A 23,672-nucleotide genomic window follows, 5' to 3' on the forward strand; every position below is an offset into this window, starting at 1 on the left:
TGGACACGCTGGCAGATAAGTAGGTCCTACATTTTTGGAGTTTTGTTGACGTGGCAAAGCATTATAGGGTTAGTTACATCATTTGTTTGAAATTTTGAAAACAAAAATTTTAAAATAATAAAAAAAAAACTACCAAGACTAAAATGTTAATTAAAAAATGTAGAAATAATTTACAAATAAATAAAAATACGAACATATGAAATAGTCACACTCAAATAAAAAAAATAAAAAAAATAAAAACGAAAAATGAAATCGACAATTTTTTGGAATCATAATAACAATTATTTTTTCGCGGAAAAACATAGAAAACGAAAATTTGATCAATGAAGAACATACTCTCAAGTGAATGCGTTAAGGAACTGAATCACTGTAGCAGCTGAATTTTCTCTGCTCCTCACTTTCCTGGAAATTTACAGATTTTCTCTTCCTCACTCTCTGCTACAGAAGTATTTAAAAAGTTTTCGGCATTTCAATTTCAATCCAAATCTACTGAGCATTTCTTTTGTTTTTCGCTTCTATCCTTCAGGAATTTCTGCGATTTCATAAATGAGCTTTTTGAGGCCGTTTATGTTGTATTCTACGCTGCGATGGATGACGTGCTTGAGTTGGGGTTTTCCAAGATGGCCTGGATTTGACGGCTTGCTCAGATGTCTTGTGGTTTTGATTTTGTGGTCTATGTATTTGGAAATTCATTTCATTCCATCGTCGTCGATGTATCCAACTCTTCGTATCGGAGATCGAATTCTCGTCGAGAAGGTAAATTTGTTGAGTTCCTCTGGTTTTTAGATGAATTTTGGAATTAATCGATCAAATTTTTGAATCGATTTAGGTTTCTTCTGTTGTTCTGAGTTGATTTCTTGAGTTCGCCTAGATTTTTTAGGGCATTTTTGTGCATGTTAAATGATGATCGTAGAAAAGTAGATGTGGATTGAGATCAGATCGAACTCTATGTTGGTAATTTACTTAGGATACTTGAACCCTAGAGTTCTCGAGACAAATGAAATGCTCAACGATAACAAGAATGAAAGGAACTGTTCATGTCATTTACCTTAGACTGTAAGGAAAATTTTCATGTGATCTTTTTCAAACTAATACTTAATGTTCTGATTGCATCTTGTTCTTCTACAGGTCTCTTATTACATCAGAAATCCTTCTATAGATGACATTATAACCTTCCGAGACCCGACACAGGTTAGTTTACAGATGACTATCCTATATGTCTTTTACTTCAACAAATTTGCTTTTAACAGGACTCTGTTGGAATTATGGTGTGCTATAGCAATCTGGACGCAGAGAAGAGAACCTCGTTGTAAAGAGAGTTGTTGCTAAAGCCGGAGACATGGTTGAGGTATGTAAGAGCTTTCTTATCATTACGCTATTGCTACGTGTCACATTCTTACTCTTGCGGTAGTAGGACAGCGATTGTGCGACACTTGTTCAACTCAGTGAACAAGTCAGCTGTGAGAAATTCGGATTTGCGGACAACGTTGCATATGGTTGAGCCTTGAGTCATGTTTGAGAGAAATGTTATAGGAAACGCGAGTGAGGAAATGCGTTGAAAACAATGTGAAAGAAAGTAATGTTATAAGCTAAAAGCGAGTAGGTAACAATAACGGTTTTGATAACATATAACCCGAGTAGGAAGAAGTGACAACTAGTGATATCCCTTACTCATTTTGGGGCATTTTAGCCATGACGAGTGTAGTCATGATTTTGGTGAATGGTCACACACCTCCGTATTGACACAACATGAAATAGTAAAGGCGTATCTAAGATGAAAGCATGTAAAATGAGTTTGGAATGGACATGCGCCATGGACAACACGTTCTGGACAAGCATGACAAGGATATCCGACATGCGGCCATAGACAATACGCCTTGGACAAGCATGACCGTGACGTGTACACTCATAGGTACCCCTAAACTGTGGCTCTAGTAGTAAGAAACTATGATACTTGGTGTATCCGAGGTTCTAGGTTGTTCAAGCCCATACAGAAAAATGTGTGAAGTCTCCTAGAGATTAGTTAGAGAGAGCTACGAGAATAATGCAAGAAATGGAACTCCTCAAAATGTATATCTACATTTCCTTATTATTAGTCAGAAACTTCTACAGATTCCACATCAATTTGCAGGGGAAGACTCCTAGAGTTTAAGAAACTAATCATTTATGTGGTTTCTATCCAACACCTTCCAGGTTTGTGAGGGATGTCTCTATGTCAATGGAGTTGCTCAGGATGAAAGGTTCTTAGCGGAGCGGCCAACATACACCACAAAGTCAACTGTGAGTTTTGTTTCAAACTCTACCTTCTTTTTCATTTCACTGCATCATCCTGCAATTTTCTATGACAGCACTAGGACTTCTAAAGCACATCCTTAGGGATTTTATAGCAGAATCGAAATGGTTAAATTGATTTGATTATGCATGATGATCGGGTATGATATGACTTTCATAGACTCAGCCTCCTTACTGACACCGCTCGATGTATGACTCTGATACCATTTCTTCTCTGCCCAAGCCTACCGCTAATAGATATTGTTCTCTATGGGCTTTCCCCTCAATGTTCTTAAAACGCGTCTGTTAGGGAGAGGTTTCCGCACCCTTATAAAGAATGTTTCATTCTCCTCCCCAACCGATGTGGGATCTCACAATTCACTCCCCTTCGGGGCCCAACGTCTTCGTTGGCACTCGTTCCCTTCTCCAATCGATGTGGGACCCCTTAATTCACCCCCCTTCGGGGCCCAGCGTCCTTACTAGCACACTGCCTCGTGTCCACCCCTCTTTAGGGCTCAGCCTCCTCGCTAGCACATCACCGGGTGTCTAGCTCTGATACCATTTGTAACAGTCCAAGCCCACTACTAGCAGATATTGTTTTCTTTGAACTTTCCCTTTCGCCCTTCCCCTCAAGGTTTTTAAAATGTGTCGGTTGGGGAGAGGTTTCCACTCCTTTATAAAAGAATATTTCGTTCTCTTCCCCAATCGACGCGGGATCTCATAGATTATCTCCGAATTCATGCCATTGATTTGATGGAATTAGATGCACTCATCTGACTAAAACCATATTAGTTTCCCACAGAAAGTAACTTGGAGTTTCTAGTTGTTAATTTTCGCTTGCTTCGAACTTGCAGCAAGTTCCAAAAGGCCACGTTTACGTGTTGGGCGACAACCGCAACAACAGCTACGACTCCCATATTTGGTCAGTGTTACTAAGTTCATGTTATATATGTATGTTATGTTTGCTGGGTGCTGGTTCTGATCATCTCTGTTATTGAATTTGGTATAAGTTGCAAATAGAAGTGAAGGAATGGAGTATTCATTTCATTGTTCTTCATTTGAACAGGGGACCTCTTCCCATCAAGAACATTATTGGGAGATACCTCTGGTCTTGCCACAACCCAACTACCAAATGACTTCATTTAACACCATCAAGTTTGTAAGTTCCACATCCTCATATAACATTGTTTTATTTTTCTTTCATAGATATGATTCTATGAATGCCAAAGAAACAATTTTTTTAATTTTTTTTATTCTGATGTGTGGTTGGTTAACGGGTGTGTTTATAATATTTTTGAAACATGGTACTAATAGTTGCGTCATATCTTGTTTATGATCGTCATCATTTTTGTTACGTAGTTTCCTCACTCATTTCGAATCCTTCGTTATTAGCATCTCAAACTCTCTCAATCGTTTGACAGCATTCAGACATTCATATTTCCTTTGCAATTTATCCTTTTTTCCATATTACGATCAATAATTCTTACAACTACATGATATAAAGTAAGAAATTGAAACCATATATTTACAACGTGCAGATTCTATAATCTAAATGTTACGTTGGTTTGATTATCTCCACCCATTTATATGATTTGATTCTAACCAAATATTTTAGTATCAAATCTCCAGCAATTATATTATATAAATGGTACGTTTGTTCAATTATTTCAGTCTATTCATATGATTTGATTTGATTTCTCGTATTTCTATTTTTAAGAAAAACTAAATATATTCGGGTTGGATGTGATGAAGATGAAGATCTGTGTAATTAATTATAAATTATAATTAATTAAATAGAAAATTAACAGAAATGACCAAAAAAATGATTAATAATAAAAGTTGTAAGTCAACAAGTATAAAATGAAAATGTAAATATTTTAAAATTTAAGGATGAAATAAATCTAAAATTTAAAAGTATAATAATTTAAAATTTTATTTAAAAAATGTTTATAAAAAAGAAATAATTGAATTCACGTGTCTCTATCTCTCTCAACCACTGGTATGACATGTCTATCTTGTCAACCAACTTGCACTTCCAATTGGCCAATCATAGGAGGGGTTTTGTTCCATTCACATTATCAAACAACACACTTCAATTATTTTTCTTAATTTCCTTTTTATTTTTAAAACCCACTTTGGTTTCAATGGGTTGTACATACTTTTCAAATTCTCAATCATGTTCTAATATTATGTGTATTTCCAACAAAATTAGTGTATAGCACTGTATATATGAGCTTAAAATCGAAACTTTAATTGAAAGTGAACGGTGAAAAATTGAGTTACCGATAATATTTTCTTACATTACTGTAAAAAATGTTTAAATTTGATGATTTTGACACGTATAATCGACAACCAACACTCGAAAAAAGAGTAATCATAAGTTTAGTCTCTAAACTTTTGTATTAAAATGTTCTCGTAGGTGTTATTCTATACCTTACGGGAGATAATTAATGGGTGTTGGATGTATTTAAGTGTTATATTTTAGTGACGTTTTTCACACTTGTCACCTAACTATAATTTTTTTCTTCAGACACATACAGTGATCATTAATATCAGGGTATGACGTAATATGATGATCTTGCGAGATTAAGGATATTTTCAACGCACCGTCTACTTTCATATTGACTATTACGTGTGGGTCTCATCGACCTAACTAAAGTCAATGATATATACTAACCTAACCATTTACGCTATGCTATATTGAAACTTATGAGTTGACATGTGTTAGTATTATTTATTTCGTACAATTAATATTTTGATAGGGATGAGCTATTATAATTTGATAGGGCCATTATTTTATGTATGGTATTAATAGATTATTCCATGACTCTCAGTGCTCTCCTCCACATTCTAAGATTCCCAAAATTTTTAAAAACGGTCTATTTATACTCGAAGTATATTCTTTTTATTTTTTATTTATTTTTAAGGATGAAAATGAAAAAAAAAACATAATTTTTTTTTTTTTTAATTATATAAAATATGTCTCAAAGTTTTTTTTTTTTTTAATAAATAGAAAAATGTGTAAAAAAATGAAAAGACATGAGGATTTTTGAAGATTTTTAAATAATATTATTTGTTTAAAGACAAAATTTTAATATTTTGAATTTGAATTTATGGATTTCGTAAATCCCTTTTTTTTAACTAAAATTAAAATTTTGATTTCGGTTTTAAATATGTTTAATTAATTAATTATTTATCTTATTGGATTCCTCATGATGAAAAGACCCAAGGCAAACCACGAAGAATTTGAAGAACAAAGTTTGATGGTGGAGGATTCGCCACGTGTACGAACAGAATGAATTGTGACCCCACACCCATTATCTCAATTATGAGTTTTAATTAATTTAACAGTTAGTCATTTGACCAAAAATAAGAAATTATTACATTTTCCATAATTAGATACATAGTATTAAATTATTTAAACATTTAAAACATAAATTTATTTTTGTTTTTATTTTATTTAATGAGATTTTAATTATTAGTGTTTTAAAAATAAAATAAACAATTCGACGATCCAATCCAATTTAAGTTAGGTTGAGAACTCTATTCGAATCATTTCAGGTTAGTCTAAAAATAATTCCAGCTTCACTTTGGCTAATTCGAATCATCTCGGGTTAGTATGTATTCGAACCATATTGTAATACAGATTCATGTTGAAAATTATTGAGACGAGTAGTCTCACTTTGACTAATTAAGAGGTCCTTTTGCCTTAGATTGATGCCTAGGCATCATGACTTCGTCGGACCTATGGTTTCGAATGAATCTTCAAATTGAATCAACTACAATATAATATATATATCATTCCCGCCTAAGATTTAGTCAAGATCTTGGGTGACCTCGACATTCCCTTACATCCTTTGAGGTGCAGTCATGATTGAGCCGTAAAAAAGGAAGGTGCAACCATGACTGAGCCTTCAAAAAAGAAGGTGCAATCATGATTGAGCCATAGAAAAGGAAGATGCATCTTATCAGCTCATTCATGTACCATTTTTTTACTCGAACGTGCACAACATCCACGAACACAATCCCCATATGACTGAGCCTTCAAAAAAGAAGGTGCAGTCATGATTGAGCCATAAAAAAGGAAGATGCATCTTATCAGCTCATTCATGTACCATTTTTTACTCGAACATGCACAACATCCACGAACACAATCCCCATATTGGCTTGGTTTTTTCAGGTGGAGCATCAGAAAATGGTATTTTTACGCATTTAATCCTAAAAATAAGAATAACCATTCAAATAATAATAAATAAATAAAACTTTTAGCCTGGCCCAATTGATCAAATCAAAAATGGGGAATCTATGAGATTAATGTCTCTACTTTCTCTTAATCAAAATTTTTTTGATTCTTTTTTATATATTTTAATTAAAAATTAATAATAAAATAGACTGCAAAGAGTATAAACATTTATCAGTCCCTTTCGCACGTAAACTTTTGACAAATAATATTCCTTCAAAAAAGCAAAATTTTGGAGACATAGAACAAAATATATACTATACCTTATTCAATGGTCGTATTTTTCACTCCTTTCACTATTATCAAAAGATTAAATTTCGAGTATTCAAATTTTATATTAATAAATTAAATCATACCTCCGGACCGTCCATGCTTTTTATATTTTTATTAATATAATATATTTGACATGTCATTTAATAATATATTATTTTATTTACGAGCTTCTGATAGGTGGGAATTTGATTCCCTTCCTCAACCTATGAGAATAGATATTTATTTATTTATTTGAAGGGAAGCACAAAGAGGGATGGTCGACTGAGTTTGAGATTATTTTAATAAAATCGCTTTTATCGAAATTATTAATATTAATATTAATAAAATAAATAAATAATGTGTTCTTTGGCTCCTCTACACTCTTTTTGTGTATGGCGAAGGTTTAACCATCCAAGAACCTAATTCTTCTTCTTCTACTTCAAATATTGAATAATAATGGTGGGAGGAGAGTGCTCGCACGTGACTCTCTCTCTCTCGCACGTGACTCTCTCTTTCTCTCTCTACAAATGGACATAGTTTCTTATGCATATTGCCTTTTTGTTTGCTATATAAAGGCCTATTGGACATTATTTGGATTCACACAAACTCAAACCCCTTATAATCCTTATTCTCTCCTCTTCCTCTAAGGCCCTTCTCTCTCCTCTCCTAGATTTTCCGTTCGAGAGAGAGAATCAAACGTAAACATCTCGAGCGAAGGGTATCTTAGACGGAGTCGAGGAATTTATCTATCAAGGTTAGTTGGTCCGTCGGCCCATCGATCCATGCATTATTTCATTTATTCCCGTTTGTAGTTGTTTTGTTTCAAAGAAGTTAGTTCTTGATGAGAAGTCTCGTTATTTGACTTAATTATATACTTAGATTAGATGTGTATCGAGTATGGTTAAATTTACTGGTATTAATGTGTTGGATTCTTACCGAAACGAAATGGGTAACAATCAATTATTGTTGAGTCATGCTTGGTGTAGTTGGATCGATATGAAATATGATATATAATAACCCAACAAATTCTTTTAAGAAAATAAAAAATGGGAGCTGACAGGAAGCCGAGATTTTGAGTCAACGTAGTGAAAGTTTTAGTCGGCAGTCAACGTAGTGAGAAAGATTTAGTCGGCAGTCAACGAAGACACGCATTTAATGGCGTCCAATCCTTTAGCCTCGATTAAACAACACGTGCTTTCTTCTTCCTCTATAAAACCAAGATTTTGTCCCTTTTTCTTCATAAAAACACATCTTTCAGCCTGGTTTTTTTAAAAAGACTGAATATTTTTTGTTCTTTTTTGTTTGATTCTGAAGATGGGTGAAGATCAAGCTTTTGGGGTTTCCTCCGCCGCCGTTCCTCAAGGCGGTTCCAAGTGCTTCGACGACGATGGCCGCCTCAAACGAACTGGTAATTCCGGCGAACATTTCTTACACTAAAAACAGAGTCCTCTGTTTTTCTTCAAAACAGAGTCTTATGGTTTTTTGTTCTGTTAATTAGGGACTATTTGGACTGCAAGTGCTCATATTATCACGGCGGTGATCGGTTCCGGCGTTCTATCATTGGCATGGGCCACGGCGCAGCTCGGATGGGTTGCTGGTCCGGCGGTTATGTTCTTGTTCTCCATGGTTACTTATTACACTTCCATTCTTCTCTCTGCTTGTTACCGGTCCGGCGACCCTGTTTCCGGCAAGAGAAATTATACGTATATGGACGCCGTTCAGGCCAATCTTGGTGAGAAAAACACCGAATTTCCGGCAATCAATTGAACTTGAGCTCGTTGATAATGTTTGATTCATTTGCAGGAGGATTGAATGTGAAATTATGTGGGCTTGTTCAATATCTCAATCTTTTTGGAGTGGCAATTGGGTATACAATAGCTTCAGCCATAAGCATGATGTGAGTGAAATTTTTGAAAGATGAATGATTTGATTCTTTATGTTCATGGGGTTTTTGTGTTCTTATGTTCTTGAGGGGTTTTGGATTTGCAGGGCTATTAAGAGATCGAATTGCTTCCATGCTAGTGGAGGGAAAGATCCTTGTCAAATTAATAGCAATCCTTATATGATAGCCTTTGGGATTATACAGATAATCTTCTCTCAAATCCCAGATTTTGATCAGCTATGGTGGCTATCCATTGTTGCTGCTATCATGTCTTTTACTTACTCAACCATTGGGCTTGGCCTTGGAATTGCTCAAGTTGCTGGTAAATTTTCAGACATGTTTTGATTGTTTTAAGGATTCCACGAAGTGGGTTTTGTTCATGTTCTTGTTTCGAGTGTTTTAAGGATTCCACGAAGTGGGTTTTGATGATGTTCTTGCTTTGATTGTTTTAGGAAATGGGAAAGTTAGAGGGAGTTTAACTGGAATTAGCGTTGGAACTGTTACTCAAACGCAAAAAGTATGGAGGAGCTTCCAAGCTCTTGGAGACATTGCTTTTGCATACTCTTACTCGATTATCCTTATCGAAATACAGGTATGAATCTCGAGAATTCGATGTCAAGTTTCGATTCGATTCGATTCGGTTCGATTAAATGAGGTATGTTTTGTTTGACAGGACACTCTTCGATCTCCGCCTTCGGAGGCCAAGACAATGAAGAAGGCTACTCTAGTAAGCGTGTCGGTCACGACGTTGTTCTACATGCTTTGTGGTTGTGCGGGGTACGCCGCGTTCGGGGACTTGTCGCCGGGAAACCTCCTCACAGGGTTCGGGTTCTATAACCCATATTGGCTGCTTGACATTGCTAATGCTGCTATTGTTATTCATCTTGTTGGTGCCTACCAAGTCTATTGCCAACCTCTCTTTGCCTTCTTTGAAAAGTATGCATCTGAAAAGTTTCCTGATAGTAAATTCATCACCAAAGAGATAGAGATTCCGATTCCCGGGTTCCGCCCCTACAGACTCAACCTCTTCCGGTTGGTTGGGAGGACGGTTTTCGTGATCGTGACGACCGTGATCTCGATGCTTCTCCCGTTCTTCAACGACGTGGTTGGACTCCTTGGAGCTCTAGGATTTTGGCCTCTCACGGTTTACTTTCCGGTGGAGATGTACATTGCTCAAAAGAAGATACCAAAATGGAGTTCAAAATGGTTGTGCCTGCAAATCTTAAGCGTTGCCTGTCTCATAATTTCGATAGCAGCGGCGGCCGGTTCGGTCGCCGGGGTCGTCCTAGATCTAAAGACCTACAAGCCCTTTAGCACAAGCTTTTGATTCAGATTGATCAGGCGCTGCAATGAAAAGGGGTTGATCCAAATGCCATTTTTAATTCAAGTTCTTCATAAAAAAGGCTTCAAACTCTGAAGCTTCTCTTCTCTGTTGGTTATTTTTAGTGTCATTTCCAAGAAAATAGATGAAATCATGATTGTACATGTTAAAAGCTATGATCTTTATGATCTTTCCAACTTCGTACCCTTTATATTCCGGATCGAACTAAAAAAACAAATGAAACATATTCGTGCTATCTTTTTCAGTTCAAAATTTATCGACTTTTGAAATGATAATCTATGTATTATTTACTCAATTGTACTCGAATCGACGTTATATACTACTCGAAACTTACCATATAATACTCGAACTTACCATATTCTTACATTTGACTTTGAATAGCATAAACTGAAAAGCAGTGGAACCATTTGTCAAACAAATTCCCATAAAATAGCAAGTGGTCAAAGACAGGTGGAACAATATTCAACCTACATTTTTATAAGTTTGACTCTGTGTTTGTGTAGTATAGTTATGGTTTGAGACATAAATTCATGTAGCCAAAAAAAAATTAAGTTTTATGAACTTGTTTTTATGTTGGGAATTTTGGTAAGAATTCAAATGTTTTGACAAAGAAATAGAAAATTTGTTGTCGAGAACTGATGAGAAAATAAATACAATTAAGTGGACATCGAACGAAAATGACATTGGGTCGTGTCCCTTGAGTTGCATGTTGGAATATAGGGTTGGCTTGTACACGGTATGCAGAAATGACCTGACACGGGAGACTTTATATATACCTTAATAATACTTGGATGGATGGATTTGGAGAGGTTTTGATTATAAAGTTGTCTTAGGAATTGATTCTCGATAAACATGTTTAAACAAGATGCGAAGGTTAATGATAGCCAAAAACTCAAAAGAGTATCATGAGGCATTAAGGAAAAACGATCATTTATGGCTATTGGAATAGTTTATCATTTAACTTGGGTTTGAAACCAAACTTCTCCTTAGGAGGATAGATGGGTCGATTCGGGTGAGATCCAATCTAAATCCAACTTTCCATTCACTCGTGGGATCCGGGCGGTCCGGGGGGGAACACCTCGGCTCCTCTCTTCTCGAGAATCTATATATCCCTTATCAGTATATGGACAGCTATCTCTCGAGCACAGGTTTAGGTTCAACCTCAATGAGAAAATAAAACGAAACACCTAACAACGTATCTTCACAGACCAAAAACTACGAGATCGCCCCTTTCATTCTGGGGTGACGGAGGGATCGTACCATTCGAGCCTTTTTTCCATGCTTTTCTCGGAGGTTTGGAGAAAGCTCAAAAGCGAAAGGAAGAACGTGAAATTCTTTTTCCGTAACAAAATCATCTTCCAAAGCTCTCTAGCTCTTGGAGATAAGAAGGGGCAAGGAATTTCCATTGCATGGAAATGAATATTGGTTGGACAAATAAAGATGCCTTCAAGAGCACCATTGAAGGTGCAAATTCATGTTCATACATCTGTTCTAAACAGTAAGTCAATATACACCAACCATACATTATACAATCTTGAATCTTTAGTTGAATTTCGTGCAAAAATTATATATTTAAGACTTAGATCAACTTATCATCTTCGCTTTAGGGTTTATGCAAATGGTGGGTGAGAAAGTGATGTCTTCTCTTTTCCTAAAGGAAAAAGATACCGTCTTTGTTGAACCATTCATCTCGCTCATCAAGTATTAAGACTCTATATTAGGATTTTATCAATGAAACAAATTATGGGAACTTGGGTTCGGTTTCTAAATCCTGAACGTGGGTTGATATAGTTTCATGTAGCTCTCGAGATTAATGTATTCATAACTTGAGATAAACAAGCCCTCGTAAGCAAATATAAGTTTGATTTCAAATTATGAAAATTTGGGTTATTGTAACAAAACGTTCGGCATCTGAATCCTAAATGTGGGTTTATATAGTTTTATGTAACTCTCGAGATTAACATATTTATAGCTCGAGATAAGAAAACCCTAGTAAGCAAATGTGAGTTTAATTTCTTAACTTTACACGTGCGAACGAGTTATCTCGTAGAGAAAGTAGAAGCTCGCCCTCACAACATTCTCCCACTCGCTTTCTTTTCCCATTCCCTCTACTTTTCAAGAATCTAAACTCCCCAAAGTTATACAAGGAACCATCCAACTCCTGCCAGCTTACAGCAACTCAAGATTCCATTTTGCCAATTCAAATCCAAGCAAGTCCCCACGAGCTCACTGATATGTTTCCTTTCCAAGCACAGAACTCTCCATATTCTCTGAAAGGTGCAGAACATTTCCCACCAGCCAGCTAAAAGTTAGAATTAAAAAGCTTGGCCTCATTTTTCTATGTATACAATTCAAAAAACCACTTTATCTTTGGCGAATCAAAAGCAGGGAAGAAAGAAAGTAAGATAAAACAGCCTTTTTACACATGAAATTGATGTTCGAAGTCATGGAGTATTATACGGCTTGATATACGAGAGAGAAACGATGAAAATACTCTGAAAAGTTATTGAGATAAAGTGGTACCAGCCTAATTATGAGATCCTGCATTAGTTAGAGAGAGGAACGAACACTTTTTAGAAAAGTGTAAAAATCTCTCTTCAACATACACATTTTAAAAATCGTGAGGCTAACAGCGATATGTAACGAGTTAAAGCCTACAATATCTACTAGCGATAGACTTGGAGTGTTACACTTCTACAATCATTCTTCCTCCTTCATCAGCCAAAAGTGAGCTCTAAAAATCAAACCTAACCAATAACATTAGGACTCAAAAGCGCCGGAAAGTCTCAAGTCGGCGGCCGCCCACTTAGCGGCGGCTTCGTTGCTAGTGGTAGGGAACACCAAAACTAAGGATGAAAAGTGGGTTGTGGGGTTATCTTTCCGGGAAGTTTCATGATTTCGTTGGAAAAGGGTTGCTGTCGTTCTCTCATCTTTCTTTTTAGTGGGGATTTGCTTTTGATTGTAGTGGAGATCTGGAGGAATCTCCAAGGACCAAGGGAAAGGCCAAGATGTGTTTGTTTTTATCTTTCCCCACTTTCTTTCAGTGCATTTTTTTTAGAGCTTTAAATGGGTTAATGATTAGAGGCAAAGACAAAGCTCTATAACTGAGAAACAGCAGTTTTTGGTACAATGAGTGTGGGTGGATGTTTTTCTTCTCTTCAAACTACTTAATGGGGTGCTTTGTAATGGAAGTAAAGCAAATGAAGGTTTGCCAACTCAATGGAGAGATGAGTCTTGAAGTCTAAGACAGAAACCTAATCTATTCACTTTCTAAGTGACATTCATTCAGTCCTGGCCTGGCCTATCTAGTTGCTTATATAGGTGTAGCTTGGTTCATTTTACCACTAAATCATCGTGGAAATTGGATTCATACAAGTTCTTGAACCAGTCTAATCAAATCGAATCAAATCGAATTAAAACATCAAATCAAATGGTTGGTCTCTTCCATAAAGTTTGAAAACTAGGCATCACCACCTGACCTTCCAACCTTGTAAAGGTAAGTAAAAAGAAACACGGGGCATTTTCTTTTTTCTACTACAACATTATATGGAGGTAAGATTCAAACGTCTAACCTTTTATTCAAGAACATGTTTTAACCAGTTCACTTACGTTACCCTCCAGGAAAGAAACATTCTGGAAAAAGAATGACAAAGTTAATGAGAAAAGTTTCCACATGTTACACAACTCAAGGATACTCCTGCAACATACAATACAAAATGTTGAATGTACAGTTCAGCAAAATACAGGAAGGATGGAAGATGTTTCAACTTTTAACCCACAACTCCTTCCCAGGAGAAAGAAAGAGGAAAAATGGAAGAAATAAACTCTACAAAAACAATGAATCTGGCGCAAATTTAAAGAATCATCAGCTCTATTTTATTGGGGAACGATATAAATCACAATATAATTTGGGTATGAAACTATGGTTTAACCTATGGGATCCAAGTATTACCCCAATGTCAAGTAATGACGACCATTTAGTTCTTTCTCTGACAATATGTTGAACACGATTTTGGCCGCCATGGCCTCCAGACTGACCTGAAGAAAACAGCCGACGATTGTAATGCTAGTTTAGTCGTCTCTCCCTGAGTAGAATATTCATACTTTGCAGGTGAAATGGTGGTTGAAGAAGAGAATCATCCAAGATGTGTCTAAAGTTCCTCTTTGCTGAACTTATTCCAGGCTTCCTGTTTCAATGTAAACAAAAATTTGACGGTAATACGACAGTTAAAACAAGTAAAACCAGTAATTGAATTAGACTTCGAATCTAAAAGCAGTCATAAATTGATCAGCCAACTCTTGGTACAAGTAAAATGGGAAGAATAGTCATCAATCAAAATCATTTGCTTCTTTCTTTCTCCTAGGATTATTATATTTTCACATAGAAACATTCCAAAGAGGAAATCATCAAGTAGTCTCTAATTCTGTACATAATCAGCATCTGCATTGGAGACTTGAAGCTCCATGAAATTTTTAATTAAAAACAAATAACCCAGTTCTCTACATGTAAACAAACTAGAAAGATCGTATACCTTCATCGTTTAGAAATCAGAAACCAAGTTGAGATGCAGGCTCGAAATTAGGATGCTAAATAGTGGAAAAAGAAAAGAGGTGAAAATGATAATATTTTTAAGTCACCTTGAGAATATCAAAAACCTTCTCTGCGGTATATTTCTGTTCAATACTGGCACCCTTCTGTTGAACCTTATCCGGATGAATGCACAAGACTGCCTTCCTATACACCTTTTTAACTGAGGAAGAAGTAATCATATCTGTCAATGAAACTGGTTCCCAACCACAACCGGACCAGAGAACCTAATCAGCAGTAGAATGGAGATAAATTAGCATGCTAATAACTGAATCTATGCTGTTTGCAAATTAATGGCAGAAAATCGGGATGGTTGATCCAAAGTTAGAGTTTGATCTGGTAAAAATATACTGCGTTACGATCATCAGGAGCAACTAGCCCATACTTCCTTACGTATATAACTGGATCAAGAGGTTCTGAATGTCCATGTATACACACACATTAAAAAATGAAAAATATCGTTTAGATACAAACAGACCACAGTCCAACCCCTGGGAACAGAACCAGAGGACCATAGTCAAATGTGATGCAATGTCAGGGAAGTAAGAGTGTTACATTTTACAGTAGTGCCAAACTATAATTGATTGTTTTAAGCCTTTTTGTATCCTCTCGAGGTGTCTTAATTGAATCCCAAGTCTCTACTAAATCCCAAGTCTCTACTATCGCAAAACCCTACAGAATGCATCATAAAGCAATTCCAAAAGTGAAAAGTTTCTTCTCCCTGTGAAAAATTAAAAGGGAAATACAAGCAGCTTAAGATCCCTAAATCTTTTAAGAATAAATCTTCAACCCTTTTGGACCTCTCCTCTTCTTCTGCGCAGCTCCTTTCCCTCCATATGTAGTCTCTAATTCCAAGTTTGCCACTATAGACAGCTGGTATCTTTCCAATAATGCTTGGGATCTTCAGCTGAGAAGAGGTTTAATGGACAGAAAATTAGAGAAATGAGTAAGCCTCGCTATTCTGCTCCATGATCCCAGTCAAGCCAATGATTTGATTTGTTGGACAGCAGACCCATTTGAGGTATTCTCAGTGAAATCAGCCCAAAAAGTTCATCATCTTGGGAATCCATGTCTCACTTTCTCAGAGAGTTGATTTGGCAAGGAAATAGTACAAAAAAAAAAAAAATTGGTTGATATCTAGCCCATGGGAGCTTGAATACTATGGATAGGGCTCAAAAGAGAAATCCAGATCTAGCCGTGTCACTATCTATGTGTAAAAGCAATGCTGAAACTAGTGACCATTTGTTCTTTCACTATCCTTTTGCGCAGAAAGGTAGGCATTACATCTGCAATCACTTTGATTGTGCTTGGTGTCCTAAAAAGAATGAAGATGGGCTTTTAGACTTAATTTCAGGATGGTGGTTAAAAAAAGAGTAAAATCCTTGGGACAAAATCTAGAGCTCTTCTATCATTCCTTTGGAAAGAAAGGAGTTATGCACGTTTCTCAGATAAAGTACACTTTTGTTAACATTTGTGGGCACCTTCAGTATACAACCTCAATTGGAATGCTTTACACAATCTTTTGTAATATTCCCTCTGCCCTCATTTTTTTTTTCTTTTTTAATTATTGGAGGCCTCTGTTTGATCATACTTTGCACACGCTAGGATCCCTCATCTCTAAGGCTTAGGTTGTGCTTCTGTTATGGTGTGTATGTATCCTCATTTCTAATTAAAAAAAATAAGAAAGAAGCAAAAATAGAAGGAAAAAAAGGGCAATAGGTTAGGAGCAGAATGAAAGAGAAAAATTAGAACCAAGAAACACACATATTGCAATGATGATAACAGTGCACGCATGTTTCCTTCCTTCCCTGCAGCCCAGCGCTTGATAGAAACATCTAAAGACTCGGCAATCCTCTGTCAAAGTAAACAAAATTGGCAGTAAACCAACCAAGCCTTTTGATTTAACCCAAATGAGAACAATACTTGTAAGACAAAATACTAATATGGCAATTTAATACTAACACGCTTCTCTTCTTGCTCGTGCAGTGTTTGAAAGTCACGTTGATTCAAATCAGCCACTGCTCTTGCCTGAGAATCAATTTGAACTACTTTCAATTCAATGACAAAAACATCCAGCAAAGAAGAGAAATCTAGCTTCTTATAAGGTACCCCAAATGTAACAAAGAAGGAAGAAGAAGAAAAGAGAAACACTAACTGCACGCTCTTGGGTCCTTTGTAGACGACCCAATCTGGCTCTTCTTCTTTCTTCACTCTCTCCCTCAACTTCATCAAAATGTCCAAATAAAGGAGCATCTACCATGAGAAAAAGGAGGGATGGGGAAAATCAGAATTTAAAAAATTGGAGGAAAAAAAAAAACAAATGAGAAAATAGTGATCATTTGCATATAGTCGTAGCTAAAGCAGCACTTCATGGTATATCACCTCCAAAAACCGATGTAAGATCATCCACAAGATTTAGAGCAGAAGACGATTTCTTCATGTTGGATGAGGCTGCAAAAGAAGTTCCTTTCGGTATTTCAGGTGGTTTGTTGTACTTAGGAACGTCAAATAGAGGATCCTGAAAAATAACCCCACAACATTTACAGAACTATCAATCCAGTAGTTTAGGATACTGATAAACAAATACAATATTGCTGCAAGTGCAACAAATTTTCATGTTCTTTTTTCTTTTGTGAAAAATTCGATGGTGTTGAAAGCGTCTCACCGGAGTTGTTATTCGTGACCTTGGAACACTCTTTGATCGAGGACCTGCATTGAAAAAGGAGTCCAGATCGTCTACAGTATTTTGATGATTTACTCCTGCAGCATGTGCATCTTTACCATTTCTATTCACTGTGTACGTTGAGGCATTGACTTTTCCCATTGCAAAGTTCTCCAATTCATCTATAGGAGAGGAAGAGGAACTCTTAACTGCACAGAGCATCTCGATATTGTCAAATTATGATGAGATTGGACATCAATATTTATGAAGATAAGGAAGCTGAAGCACCTTTATCTGCCTTATGCCCTGGCTTTGGTATTGGAGGAACCCTGAATGGTGAGGAAGAATTTGACGGGCTGTCAAATTTTGTGCCTCCAGAACTATTGAACTTACTAATTTCCTCCAACGGATTTAAGAAAGCCTTAGACGAACTAAAAGTTGGTATTGAAGTTGATTCTAGTTCTATGAAAGGATCTTTGGCTGAACCGAAAGTTGATTTAGTTGGATGAGAAGTTGATTGCTGGGTCAGATTGTCCAGAACGCTCGCTCTGGTCAAATGAATAAAAATAGAATGCATCAGTTTTACAAGTACTCACACGTACGAAAAAAATAGAAATGCTCGAATAGAGACATCATGATGGAAGTCACCAAGTGAACAACACCATAGAGAGTTTGGCAAAAAGGGAACATAGAGAATACAGAAAATAGATTTCTGCAACAATCAAGAATATTCTTTTTCCTATTGAAGAGCGTTTCTGTTGCTGCACCATAAGATGAATTGTTAAGCCATCATGGTATTCAATCGCAGAGGCGATATTATCGGTTTCATTCCAGTAAGATAGTTTGTACTTCGTTAACAACACAATACAATGCTGTTGATTGGAGAGGAACATTAAGCTAGCATTAATTCACCTCATAAAGAGAAACAAATGGAAGCATGCTAGTATAGATCACTTGAGGTAAGTAAAGAAACTCGAAAACATGGGAACCAAAACAAGGAAATTGGTTTAATTGTATGCATTTTATTATACCTAATCTTACAGTGTAAGGAATGAAATTGTTATTTCATTATAGGTGCACCCGGTAGCTTCCAATATGAATTGTAAGAAACTAGAAATACACAATAAATTAAGCTAAATTCTACGTCAATCTTTTCCTAAGTTCAATTCACACCCGCACGACAATGGTAGAGCAAACTCACCAACAAGAAGAAGAAATCAAACCACATTTTTCTGGTACCAACAGCATAATGTAGAGAGCTATGCAGGATGATACAATGATTATACCTATTAGTTCGAGAGTTGCCATTGCCAAAGCCAGAAATCAATTCATCAAAAGTGGCTGCATTGTTATTTGCTGCCTTTTTCAATGGCTTCGGAATTGTTGTCTTCGCCACATTGCTGCCGAAATTACCAAACAAATCATCAATTTGAGAGTTATGATTCGTTGATGAGGAGAACGATCGGACCGGATCCTCCGTCTTTGTTGTTACCGAGCTCTTGAATCCGGGAATCCCACCAAAAACATCATCATAAGTTGGATCTGAACTCTTCGACCCAAAAAATATTGAATCGTAATCAAAAGAAGACGGAGAACTTCCGGAATGCCCCGAATGTTTCGTTGGCTGATTGAGACTCCCAAGAAAATCACCATAATCATCAAGCCCCCCGGGCTTAGTGTTTTTCTGAAAAGATACGTCACCAAAGCCAGAATCGAACGAGGAATTGCCATTCAAACCCGAATTATACCCGGATTTCGGAGACTGGAAGGTGTTTGAGGAAGTGGATGCCTTCGATGCAGCCATTGGAGCCGATTTTCCTTGCGGCTTCAATCCAAATCTTTCCGTCAATACCCCAAAATCGTCCATCGCAGGCGTAATCACAAAATTGGAACAATGGGGATCACAGATTCGGGCTCGAATTTCCGATTCCGTAGATCTCAACAAAAAGGTAGAGTAAGCGTGAGAATTTTTCTTCCTCTTAAAGCAAACCCAAAATTCTTCAAAGCAAAAGCGAGCAGGAAAACAGCATAAAACGGGATCGCTTGATTACTGTTCTTCAAAACAAATTCTAAGGTGGGAAAGGGCAAAGAATTAATGCAGAAAATAATTGAACCATAAACATTAAAGAAGCTTGAAATCCAGAATGAGAAATTACCGCACGAATAAATTGAGTGGAAGCCACGCGGCAAACACCAACTCTCCTTTTCCCTCCCTTCGTCATGTCGATTCATTATTTAAGTCAAGGTCTTGACTTTTCCTAACAAATCAGTAATTTTAAACAATTTAAATTTAAAAGTTTTCTTTTTATATTTTATTTGAGACGAGAAACATTAAAATAAATATAGTTAAATTTATCTTGGTTGGAATGTTTGTTTCAAATGAAAATAAAATTAATATTCTCCCAAAAAAAAAAATTTGTATTTTAAGTTTTAAAATTTTACATTTGCTAATTAGACCTTCAGTTTAAAAAATTACATTAGTTCCTTTTCTTTCTTCATCCGTCTCCTCCTTCGCATGGAGCTATGGCTGATATGGCAACGTACAAGACTTTAGTTGATATGGCAATGTACAAGACTTTAGTCACTTTCGTGTTGAGCTATGGCTGATATGGCAACATACAAGACTTTAGTAACTTTCGTGTAGAGCTATGATTGATATGGCAACGTACAAGACTTTAGTAACTTTCGTGTAGAGCTATGGCTGATATGGCAACATACAAGGCTTTAGTCACTGCTATTGTAAAGCATATCTCCAATGTTGGATTTGAACTCACCAATATAATTTGGTCCCAAGATGTTGGTCCCGTGCCAGCAAATATTGTCCATTTTGGCTTCTTGTGTATTGCAACCTCACGGTTTTAAAATGCGCTTGTTAGGAAGAAGTTTTCACACTCTCATAAGAATGTTTTGTTCCCCAAGTTTTCACACTCTCATAAGAATGTTTTGTTCCCCTCTCCAACCGATGTGAGATCTCACAATCCATCCATTCTGAGAGTTCCAGCGTCCTCGCTGGCACACCGCTCAATATCTAACTCTGATATCATTTGTAACCGCCCATGTGAGACAAGTTCTGTCTCCTCGTCAAAGTTATTAGAAATGGAAGAGAGAGGGTCAGATGGATTTGAGGTGCGAAAGCTGATTTTCGATGGTTCAAGTGTTCGTTTTCTAGACAGAGTCTAGGGCAATTTCTCATTAACCAAATAAAAAAGTGTTTAAAGACAGTGGAGTTAACACCATTGTTAATGTTATGATTGTAATAAACTGTTCTCATGGCCCCCTCCTAATACCAAAACAAAAACACGACTACTCAGCACCAGAGGGTGCAGCAGCAGGAGGCTAGGGGGTAAAAAGAAAACCTCAAAAACAAAGCCGTTGCTGTCTGAATAGCCTAGTTTCTTTCCATCTCAGTGCCTTTTGGCTCTAGATTCAGATTTTGAAAGTGCGCCACCTGAAAGCTTGTTCAACTCATACAGCAGTCCAGCGGAGAACAAGAAACTGCAGCAGAAGAAAATAATAATGCATTGAAGTTAGAGTTCCAAGATACTCAAAATTTTGGTCCAATCAATAGTGAATCTTATTGTTTTGATAGAACTTGCTGCTCTACTTCATAATATAATAGCTATTATTGATCTCAATATTTGAAGAAACAAATGTCTTGGGTTGGTCCCTTTCTCTTCGAAATTACTATTTCAATTCGTGTCTTGCACGTTACGCCATGATAGGATCAGTTTTTAGCCTTATGATGATAACTTTTGAATCTTTACGAGGTCTTTATTATTTTTTGTAGTGGTTCCTTCTACATTCTTTCTCCAAGGGATAGTAGCTATGAAAAACAGTTTAAAAAGGATGTGGATAAGTCAGAATACCATGTTGTGATGCAAACTCTATGAACAGTGCTTGCAGCAATCAATGCAACTGCTTCTGCTACAATGACTGCAAATGAAAAGTAAATGGTTAGTTAATTCTTATTCATCTCCAAGGAATTGGAAAATGTGGGCACAATGCTGCTGTTCATAATAATTTATTGTCTACTGAATTAGCGTGCATAAAGGTTCTTGACAAACATCAACGAAAATTTATTTGAAATGAAATAACATAAACGAAAAGAGCATCTTAATCCACAAAGTTTGAACCTTTCTATATCCTTTTTAATCAACTTCCAGTTCCAAATTAAATCAAATGAATTCTATTGGCAGACATTACAACAGCGTATATTACGATCTTTTGACATTCTTCAAAGAGTAAGCTATGGTACAAAATCAGGACTCGGGAGAGTACTAGTTTAAACAATGAAATTGTCGTTTCATTTCATGTATGATTGACGAATCAAGGAGAACATGATTTACAAACATCCAACCAATAGCATAATCAAAGCCAAGATGAAGATACAGATAATTATTAAAAAAAATACAAAAATACAGACATAGGTCCATATACATTCTTTCGACTCGCTCGCGACAATCATCAACATACAAACGCACAAAGGATTTGACTATTGGAACTTAGCCACTCAGTAATATCATAAGAATACATTGTAGCTTCCATGAATGTCAACCTCCCCCAGAAAGTCATGATTAGCTACTAAACCTAATAACTATGAACATTTAAAGAGAACAGATAGGTTTTGCTGGAGATAATTATAAAATAAATGAAAAATATATATAAACTCTGCAGCACTAGTATTAGAGAAACTTGTTAGGCGGAAAAATATGTGAAGTCAAGAGCACGAGTCATTAAACTTACCAGCTCCCCATCCAGCTCGCATGCCACATGTTTCCTGGAAGTTTCCTAAGAACTGAAATAAATCAATCAAGAAAATGCAAATTATCATGCTGAATCAACAATTTCAGCTGAAAAGCAAAAAGTAAATATAAATGAGCTCATAACTGCATCTTCATGCTGTAATGAAAGCAATAAATTTGGTCTTGAGTTCAATCTTTTGTTTGTACGCAGATGTATGCAACAATCGGCACGTAAGCATAACTTGCATTTGATCCATAAAATAAAACTGATTCCATTACGTTTGACAGAAAAACCAAGTCCAAAATGTCACAATTATATCTAATATGGAAGATTTCTTACAAAACCAGAGAGAACTAAAAGCACAAAAATGGGAACTCCAGCGCTACAAGAAAGGAGGCTAGAAATAAAAACAAAGGAATATTGAAGAAATCTTTGTAAGTTGTAAATCAATTTGACGCAAAATGAAAGTCACAAAATATGCAATTAAATTTCATTTAGAGAATATCACTGATCAGTGTCCATGTAATTGACAAAAGACGTTATAGAGATGCATGCAACGGGATTAAATACTGATAAAACTTGAATTATTCCATAAAATTTCTGTAAATTCCCCATCCAGAAAAGGCCAGCGGATCCAGAAATAACGTAAAGATAACATGCATCTACAAGTTTTTCAAGCTGGTGTAAGAATAAAAGAGCGTTCGAACTCACGGTTAGAAGCACTAGAAATAAAAGAGAACTAATGAATCCTCCAAGTATGGTAAACAGCTCCGAAGAAGCCAATTTTCCTCTATACATCTCTTGAAGTGAAAGAATGACAGTGAACAGAAGAAATGAGTAAAGCATGGAACTCCCAGACCCCGCCATGGCCTTCAATAGTCACAAACACAAAAACGTCATAACCAATAGTCAACTATCAAACCACGAGTAATTACAGCAACAGAAATCACAAACCAGCCAAAAAAAAAACTAGATCAGTGATTAAAATGAAGAACAATTCGCACTAACTGAGAATGCATAATCCAGAGATTCAAATGTAAAACAATTACAAAAGGAACATAGAAAATGCGGATCCGAAACAACATGGATAATGAACATCTCAGTTTCATTGGAAGTAGACGATTAGTTCAAGATAACCTAGTTATAAGAATCGACTAATCAGCACTAATCCAAGTCGTGCAAAGATAGATAATCTGAAGCAAAAACCAATGGAAGATACAATTCAGTTCAAATTCCACTCAATGGGATCGAAAGAACGGTAAATTTCAGATCAAGATCATGATTTCCTCCACAACTAAATGGATCGAAGGAGTGGTAAGCAAATACCTCTCAAGCAGCAGCTCTATCGCAAAGGCTTTCGGTTCCTCCTTAGACAACGCGTCGACGGTCTATGTTATATCGTATACCGTTCTAGCAAACCTGCGTCTATACTTCGCGAGAAGTTCAGAACATGAAAACGGTGTCGTATCAATTTTCTTCCGGCGCTAACTCTCAGACTAATTATCAATTCAATTTTATAAATCCATTTAGATCTTTCATTAAATTCATTAATATATAAAACTTCTCTAAATAAAAATATTAAAACCAAACAAGATAGCAACAGTTTTTTATTCATATATATATATATATATATATATATATATTTTTTTTTTTTTTTTTTTTTTTTTTTTTTTTTTTTTTTTTTTTTTTTTT

General features: G+C 36.1%; 4 protein-coding genes across 5 annotated transcripts; 2 read left to right on the forward strand and 2 right to left on the reverse strand.

Moving 5' to 3' along the window:
• The first annotated feature begins 301 nt into the window (after positions 1–301).
• Positions 302–3,573, forward strand: LOC111456402 (chloroplast processing peptidase-like). The gene is made up of 6 exons (XM_023098249.1): positions 302–756; positions 1,129–1,191; positions 1,280–1,348; positions 2,194–2,280; positions 3,126–3,193; positions 3,338–3,573. The coding sequence occupies exons 1-6, from the start codon at positions 547–549 to the stop codon at positions 3,405–3,407; spliced, it is 567 nt and encodes a 188-aa protein (XP_022954017.1). The 5' UTR covers positions 302–546; the 3' UTR covers positions 3,408–3,573.
• A 3,780-nt stretch (positions 3,574–7,353) lies between these two features.
• On the forward strand, positions 7,354–10,222 carry LOC111456392 (amino acid permease 3-like). Its single transcript, XM_023098238.1, has 7 exons — positions 7,354–7,517; positions 8,078–8,171; positions 8,262–8,495; positions 8,567–8,660; positions 8,753–8,967; positions 9,098–9,237; positions 9,319–10,222. The coding sequence occupies exons 2-7, from the start codon at positions 8,078–8,080 to the stop codon at positions 9,970–9,972; spliced, it is 1,431 nt and encodes a 476-aa protein (XP_022954006.1). The 5' UTR covers positions 7,354–7,517; the 3' UTR covers positions 9,973–10,222.
• A 3,418-nt stretch (positions 10,223–13,640) lies between these two features.
• On the reverse strand, positions 13,641–19,372 carry LOC111456376 (auxilin-related protein 1-like). The gene is made up of 9 exons (XM_023098214.1): positions 18,524–19,372; positions 17,526–17,785; positions 17,241–17,446; positions 16,958–17,093; positions 16,731–16,828; positions 16,538–16,603; positions 16,340–16,429; positions 14,626–14,802; positions 13,641–14,174 (listed from the first exon to the last, which is right to left on the reverse strand). Exons 1-9 carry the CDS (start codon positions 19,102–19,104, stop codon positions 14,139–14,141), a joined length of 1,650 nt encoding a protein of 549 aa, XP_022953982.1. The 5' UTR covers positions 19,105–19,372; the 3' UTR covers positions 13,641–14,138.
• Positions 19,373–20,376: 1,004 nt separating this feature from the next.
• Positions 20,377–23,409, reverse strand: LOC111455605 (protein KRTCAP2 homolog). 2 transcript variants are annotated; one of them, XM_023097337.1, is made up of 5 exons: positions 23,307–23,409; positions 22,692–22,850; positions 21,981–22,032; positions 21,104–21,170; positions 20,377–20,732 (listed from the first exon to the last, which is right to left on the reverse strand). In XM_023097337.1, exons 2-5 carry the CDS (start codon positions 22,845–22,847, stop codon positions 20,642–20,644), a joined length of 366 nt encoding a protein of 121 aa, XP_022953105.1. In that variant the 5' UTR covers positions 22,848–22,850; positions 23,307–23,409; the 3' UTR covers positions 20,377–20,641. The 2 variants fall into 2 exon arrangements, with proteins under 2 accessions (XP_022953105.1, XP_022953114.1); XM_023097346.1 differs by lacking the exon at positions 23,307–23,409 and adding an exon at positions 23,118–23,288.
• Between the last annotated feature and the right edge of the window lie 263 nt (positions 23,410–23,672).

The sequence above is a fragment of the Cucurbita moschata genome, unplaced genomic scaffold, assembly GCF_002738365.1.
Source record: "Cucurbita moschata cultivar Rifu unplaced genomic scaffold, Cmos_1.0 Cmo_Scf00002, whole genome shotgun sequence".
Taxonomy (NCBI): Eukaryota; Viridiplantae; Streptophyta; class Magnoliopsida; order Cucurbitales; family Cucurbitaceae; genus Cucurbita; species Cucurbita moschata.